Genomic DNA, 7,600 nt, shown 5'->3' on the forward strand with positions numbered 1-7,600 from the left:
GCCGAGAGGCTGCTCTCCCCCCAGGCTCCGGCGCTGCCCCTGCCCGCCCGCCCGCAGGGCCCCTCGCAGCCGGGCAGCGCTGCGCCCAGGCCAAGGCCCTCACCTCCACCTGGGCATTTTCCTCTCAAAACTTTAAAATAGTGTCATTTTAACAAAACCCCGAGGTGCGCTTTAATCACTAGGGGAGGTCTGCGGTGCACCGGGCAGTTTGGGGAGCACATCCCTTCTGGTGGTGAGGGGAATCAATGCGAAATAAAAGGTCAGCCTGTCCCACGCCGGTGCCGGTGAGGTGATAAACAGGCTAAGCTGTGGAACAGCCCTGCCCGTTCACACTCGGGCTCTGGGTGAATAAGTCTGTCTGGCTGCTGCCTGTGGCTGTGGCAGGGCTGGGTGCCTTGTCCAGCGGGCAGAGGCAAGATCTGGGCACCTCTCCCTGCTCCCTTGTCACCCCCACAATGTGCGGGTGAATCCCTGCCGGGCTCCGTGGTATCAGGTGCAGCACTATGGAAATGCAAAACCCTTATTTACTGTATTTGTGGAAAATAAGCTGGTGTGCCCCCCAGGGGTACAGGAGGGGAAGGCTGGGGCCCTGGGAATGTGGTGGCCGGTGGTTGCCCTTCCCAGGTTGCTGTCAGCTGGCTGTTGCCATGGTGTCTGTCTGCTTCCCCTTCCTGCCCGCTCTGGAGAGGAAAGCGTGAGTGGCTGCATGTTTGTTTTTGAACTACAAGAAAGTTGAGAAAGGGCTCACCTGCACAGCTGTGTCTGCAGCAGGTTTGGGGCCATGAGTGTTGCTGTTTGCTGCTGAGGCCGGTGCCTCGGCAGGGGTCAGTGCTGTCCCCCTTGCTTGGGCTGGGCAGCCTGTGAATGGGTTTTGGGGAACTCCTGCACCCCGCATCCTTCCTGCTGCACCTGCTCCTGTACATTCTCTCTCCATAAACACACGTGTTACTTATCTTGCTTTGGAGGCTTTGGGAAAGGAAGCAATGCTTGAGATGACACCTCCCTCTACCACAAGTTCAGTCCCTCATAAGAAATCCACAGGTTTGCAAGCCAGGATGCAGATCCCCAAGGAAGATCCCTGTGCTATGAGAAATGGTGCTGCTAAGCTCCTCTTTCAGTTTTTCTGTTACTGTCTCCTTTTCTTTCCTGCTGCTTTTACACATACATTATTCCTTGATCATTAGGAATCACAGCTGGAAAGATTTGCATTTGACTTCCATTGGCCTGCCTTTCTCTCTCCAGTGGAGAACACCTTCTGTAACCTCTGTTGCCTTGGGGACTGTGACTTCCTAGTTTTTCTCAGCTGAAGCATATTTTGTGGTAGCACAATATGCCTCCAGCCACCTGGCAGCCAAAACAGCTTTCAGTGATGAGTCAGCAAATGCTCCTGGTGTGCAAATGTTTTTGTTTTCAGTGAATAAATAAAATCCCAACAACTTATTCTAATACTTGTATTAGTCGTTAAACGAAGAATGGTGTTTCTATGTACACGTATGTCATTCTTCTTCTTTTGCTCTAATAGTGCCATTTATGGCCATATTTTAATCCTTCTAGTTAGGCTGGGATCAGAATTTGACCCTTAAGCATCTGGAAGCCATGAAACAATGTCAGAAGTTGCCCAAGAAATTAAAAGGGTAAACGAGTGTACTCTTCTGTATATGTGATAGGCGTGTACCAGATCCATATATGACGTGTATATGATTACTATATTATTTTTTTAAAGGAAGGATATTAATGACGAGCATGTATCAGGTGGAAAAGTGAATCCTATTCATCTGTTAAATATTTATGTTCAAGGGTTCAAGGAGCTGTGTCAGAGGGACAACATTTTCTTCAAGGTATATTACTTGTCCTGATCTTCTCTTCATCACCCCATGCAAGGGCTTGGTAGGATTAAAAAGCTTTTGGCATCTGGGTTACTATTTGAGATACATATCTGTATGCTTAAAGTATGAAACATCTATTAGGAATTAATTATGTGAAGGGAATAAACGTTCGGTCTATCATGTCCCTCTTTCATTTGCTTCCAGTAAAAGTCTTGCTGTTTTTTTGTGTTTGTTTACCAGTAGTCTGGCTTTTGGTTCACCACAGTTCATGGAATAGGCTTCACTAATGTACTGTTGCTGCAGAGGACACTGTTCCTGTAAAATGGCCTTTCCTTGTGACTCATTCAAGCATTCATGCTAATGCCTCAGACAGACAGTCTCTTAAGGATATCCCCTTTAAAAAGCAGCAGCTGCAATAGGAAATGGTTTTATGTGTTTCCAGCTTTGTGTTGACTTACTGTATTCACAAGTCTGGTCTTTAATTACAGTTAGTATAGAGGGCAAAAGGGGCTGCTTTCCATCTTGGGAAAGAAGCTTCAAAATATTCACTGTGTTGCTACTGCATGGAGGTGGCAAAGTGTTCGTCCTTGATAATTCTGTGCAGTAGTGACTCTCAGGATTGGATTGTTGTGATGAGGGACAAATCAGCATAGTGAAGCTTAGAAACATGTTAAACCTGTGCCACAATAGTTACGAGTCTTAGAAAACTCTAAGAATTTACTTGAAACATATCATGTCTGAAAAAATTAGATGCCAAATTAATGGACTCACTCTCCTGGATTTTCTGACCTTCCTGGCAGCTGAATTATACCACACCAAAAATCCCTCCGTTTTGAAGTCTTTGAGCATTTTGGTCTTGGCACAGGTGTATCTAGGGAAAAACTACTGAAACTTGTGAAAGGCACATTTTTTAGGCTGGTGCAGTTCTTTCCATGAATTGTTTATTCTGTCTCTACTGCAAAGAGTATCTGCCATTTCCATTCTGTGGCTCCTGTCCCACGCTGAATTAGTACCAAGGAAAGCAGATCAGCCCAGAAGTGAAGTTGAAACACTGCAAACCCCATGAGCTAGGCTTGGTGCTGAAGCAAGCAGTCCCAGCTTGCTGTTTCTCTCAGGTCACCTCTCTGTTGTTCTAGCACACACATTAGCTTGACTACATGATTCCATGTATCAGATGGATTAGGATTACCTGGTCAATAATAAAGGCAACTTCTTTATCAGATCCATTTTGGCCTTGATTGTTGTTCACTTTCCAGCACTAGTGTGAGGAGAGGACAGTATGAACGGGCAGTTTCAGTATGCAAGCCAGTGAAAGTGTGTTTGGGACTACACCACTGTGGAAGGAAATGCTGGCTGAATACAGATCCAGGAAAATACAAGCCCTAGGTCTAGGAATAAAACCTGGAAAGCTGCCCTCAGTCTAGTTCTCTATTTCTTCACTTCAAAACAAAATTAATTATGTCAATGTCCTTCATGAAGTTATTTGAGATCTTATGCTTCTCACAAGCAGGGGGGGAAAGGGCAAAATAATTCCTATGCTGTTCTTGCATGGAAATCTCCTTGAGTATTCCAGGCAAATAGTGGGAAACCTTTTTAACTGGAGAAGGACAAAAATGCGGTGCCAAAAGAGGCTTCAAGAGGCAGTGAAAAAAACAGAATACAATATAAACAAACAAACAAAATATTGTGATATTACATCTCACAGGCTCTCTTGTGTGTCTGTAACCCTTCTTAAAATTGAGCTCTAGACACTTATTTACCAAATAAAACCAAACCCCAATACCTTCTTCAACCTCTCCCCTTCAAAAAAAGGGAGGATGAAGAGCTTAGTCCTTCTACTGTTTTCCCCTGGATATGGCCTCCTTTATCTACCATTGCAAAGAACAAGTAATCTTTTTCTTCTGGGGTGACATGTAAAACTTAAGGTGGAAACAGAATATTTAGAAACCTGTTATGGTGTGTGAGAAGGGAAAAGCAGGCTCCTGTATGAAGCAGGACATTAATACAGGGATTCTTGCACGTGTTTGTCGTTCTGACAGTGTAGAATAGTTGAAATTACCTATGCTAGATCATCACACCTCCTCTCATCTGCACCCAAATTAGCCCATTTTATAAAATTCTGTGAGAGTTTCCATTAAAGAGTGTCCACCAGTGAAGCTGAGATATATTTCGAGTTTAGAATGTCCACACCAATTTTTAAACATCCTTTTGCATAGCCCATACTAAATCCCTATAAAACACTTCTTTATCCTCTTGGCTGTCAATAGAATAAAGTACTCTGCCAAAGCAGATTGTCTTCATGGCATCTATAGTATGTTTGTGCATCAAACTGCAGATGACATTGTGCTTGCATGCCACCTCGTTGACATGCTACCCGATGATCTGTCTTTAAGGAGCAGTCCACTTAAGCTGTAATAGCTTGAATAAAAAATGGTATCTGTATGTCAGTGGGGCATTGTGAATTTGGCTCTATGGAGGATGGTGGGAAGAATCTCTGAAGTTTTATGAGGAAGGACAAGCCTGGTCAAACAGAGGGGTGAGTAACAAAAAGCATCTTACTTTGAAGTAAGTGATACCTGGCTCTAGTGTTGCTGTCTGTGGGTAATGCTTCAAACACAGTGGTGTTGAAAAGTGTGATGAGATCTGTGTGAACTCTTCCAAATCTGGGAGATAACTGTTAAGTCTTGAGGATAAGAAGAATGACCCACTGCTAAGATGCAAGATGAACACAGGTTTCCTGAAGCCTGGTTTGTGTGTACTTGTGATTCAAATGGCACAGATCTACTCATGCTGAAATACAAACATGATTTAATGACTGGAAGGGTTTGAAGAGCTGTCTATTGACATATCTCCAATACACCAACTCCAGTTGCAACTCACTGTGATTACGTAAAGAATGCCTTGCAACCGTGTTGTTCTACCCTGTTGGGCTAATCTGAGTTGAAACATCTTGTTCGTATAATGTGCTTCAGTGCTTTTTTATGAACTCCTGTGTACTGAGGCAACGTTGTTGGAAGCCAATCTTCTGTTTCCTTGTCTGCTGAGGACTGGAGGGTGGAGGGCAGGGGGAGGGGGCTTGGAGGGGGCAGATTGCGGCTGGTTTGTTTTGTTTTCCAGAAATGATCAGTCCTGCTTAGCAAATATGGAATTCTGGATGAGAAAACAAAGACTGACTTCTCATAGAGGGTTGGTTATTGAGGTGAAATAGTATCCCAGGCTGGGCAATGTAAAGAGAAACCCACCTGTTTGTATGAGATGCCATTAAAGAGCTGGAAGGTGGGGGTATAATCAGAGCCACTTTTGCAGGGGTGATTACATATAACAAAAGAAGGAGCAGTGTCCCTTCCCCAAAGCTGCATTATATAGTCTGGTGTCCCCCTGAAACTCAACTCCCATGTTTCTTCCTTGACAATGGGACCTGAAATAACCTCTTGGTTTTGGTTTTTTGTGTGTTTTCAAGTATGTTCTTGCTTAAGGTTTAATTGGCTCCAGTCAGTAGGAAAGGGCTCCAAGGCTGATTATTTATGGCTTACTGTCAAAAGTGGCTATAAAAAGGGCAGTATTATCTTGGAGATGCTGGGAAGGAAAATGTGGTGGGGGGAGGGTGGGGGAGTGTGTGTGTGCACGAATGTGTTTTCTTGTACTAGATGAAATCAGAGTTTTGCTGTCTCAGCAGTGTGGTTTAAATTGAAGATTAACCCTTTGACCTTCACGGTGTCAAATCACTTACAGATGGATCACCAGTTATATTTTTTTCTTTTTTTTTACTTTTGGGGTGAAGGGGGGCTTTTTTTTTAAGGAAAAAAAAAAAAAAATTGTTTGTTCATGCAGCTGGGGCTTTTGAAAGGCTCAGAAGCCAATCTGATTAAAAACAGCACTTGGCTAAACTCTGCAAAATCCTACAAGCAAAAAAAAAGTTTAATCCTCTTGTGCACAATGCATAAAGGGTCTGCTCTTTTCTTTTTGTAATGTTAGAGCTACAATTATTTCTGGAGAACTTATCATTTCCCTCTCTCCCCTCATCCCTTGCTGCACCCCCTTGTTATGCTGATGGGATTAAAGTGTCTGCTCTTGAAAAGTGTAACTGAGTTGTTATTGGAAAAGAGAAGTGGTATGTTGCAATTTTAGACATATAAATAACCTTGCTTCAACTGTTCTCCTCTACAGCATCAGCAGAACAGAAATCAAGTGTGGTGGCAGCTTTTTCTCTTCCTACACAACTTGGCCTTAAACGCGGAGGCGAACAGGAACCACACTGGGCAGAGGTGAGCTTCGCCCGCCTGTTTCAGGCCGCATCCAGTCTGCAGGGAGCACTGAACAAACACTGGTTGGGGGGCGAGACATGGCACACCGCCGGCCGGATGTGAGGACTCTGAATTTCCCACACTCGTCTTCAAGTTTGGGGGTTTTTACGGACTCTTCTTTGCTGCTGCCTGCCTTGCGAGGCAGGGAGCTCTTGTCCAACACTGTTGAAGGAAAGCCAGAATGTGGGTGTGTTTGGTAAAGCTTGCTGCTGGTTCCCTGCGCCGGTGACCTCTGTGCAAGGGAGGCAGGTGTTAGATGAACGGCTTCCTCTGCCCTGTGTGTTAGTCAATGGCAGAGTGCAGGAGTGACATTTTGGCTGCTAGTTAAAACTGATGTCTGGGATTGATGACTCTAAACATATTCTGGGTATCTTCCAGAGCAGATGCTTGATTCCTCCACAAAGACAGTTCTTTTTAGCAATGAAAACATTCAAGTAGCTTATATCCATCAGGTTACTTGCTTTCTGCATGGGTTACTATTTTTTTTCCTTCCACCCCGTGTGAGAGAAAATCACAAAAAAATCTGGTCTCTTCAGCCCTTCCACTGGGCACCAGTTGCAGCTCTCTCACATGAAGTTGTTCTTTGCCATTGCCATCTATATGCAAAATAATTTCAGCAGAACAGTCTTAAAATTAAATTTTCCTGGGGTTGCTGGTGGCTAGTTTCTGCCACTCTGTTCTTCCAGTTCAGTGTTCGCTGTGCCTGTGAGCCAGCATGAAGCCAAAAACCATAAAATATGACCCAAGCGTCATTCTTCTACAATGCTAATGTATATGTTTTTATTAGTTTTATGATGGGTGTTTATTTTGTTTTGTTTTTCTTTTCTCTTACTATAATGTGGTTGGTCAGGAAGGCTTTAGCTCCCAGGCATCTGATAGTTTTGCTTCAAGATTTGACAGGGAAATGAATTAGCAACTAGTCTGACATACACTGTACAAGCAGTGTGTCCATGACTCTAGTATGTAATGTTTGGAGGCTGCTGTAGGCATATCTTGACTAGCAGTGGTAATATTAATTTAAGGGAGATTGTCCAACATTTCCTGGTTTGTATGCACTCAGAAGTTTGTCCATATGACTGACACTATTGAACCAGCACAGGGAAATTACCAAAAGGAAGTAGCCTTAAATATTGATGGCTACTTCTCCGTAGCCTTAAATATTGTTCGTTCGGAAGCCCAGTGACAGCTAGGGTAAAACATGAACAGAAAAGCAATACAGACTTCATTTTCTGCAGTCCGTTTCCATATTGGCACTGCACATGGTTGTAGGACTCAAATGGTACAACCAGTGTAAGGAAGAGCTGTCCAGAAATTTGCTCTTCAGCCCTGTTAGGAACACCGACTTCAGGTGTTGAGGAAATCTGCCCTTGGTCCATTCTGAAAAATAAGCATTACTGTATGGAAAAAGTAGTTTACTTGCACATACACTTTCTTTTCCACCCCTCTCTGCATATCCTTCTCTAATTCATG

At 43.8% G+C, this 7,600-nt stretch overlaps 1 protein-coding gene across 2 annotated transcripts in view; it reads left to right on the forward strand.

Moving 5' to 3' along the window:
- BMF (Bcl2 modifying factor) overlaps nucleotides 1-6,612 on the forward strand; it is a 16,429-nt gene extending 9,817 nt beyond the window's left edge. For both annotated transcript variants that reach the window (XM_010007692.1, XM_010007693.1), the window contains one exon: nucleotides 5,994-6,612. In XM_010007692.1, coding sequence (XP_010005994.1) covers nucleotides 5,994-6,095 — 102 coding nt within the window. In that variant the 3' untranslated portion in view covers nucleotides 6,096-6,612. The remainder of the gene's footprint in view (nucleotides 1-5,993) is intronic.
- The last annotated feature ends 988 nt before the right edge of the window (nucleotides 6,613-7,600 follow it).

Source organism: Chaetura pelagica, unplaced genomic scaffold, assembly GCF_000747805.2.
Source record: "Chaetura pelagica isolate M959 unplaced genomic scaffold, ChaPel_1.0 scaffold70, whole genome shotgun sequence".
NCBI lineage: Eukaryota > Metazoa > Chordata > Aves > Apodiformes > Apodidae > Chaetura > Chaetura pelagica.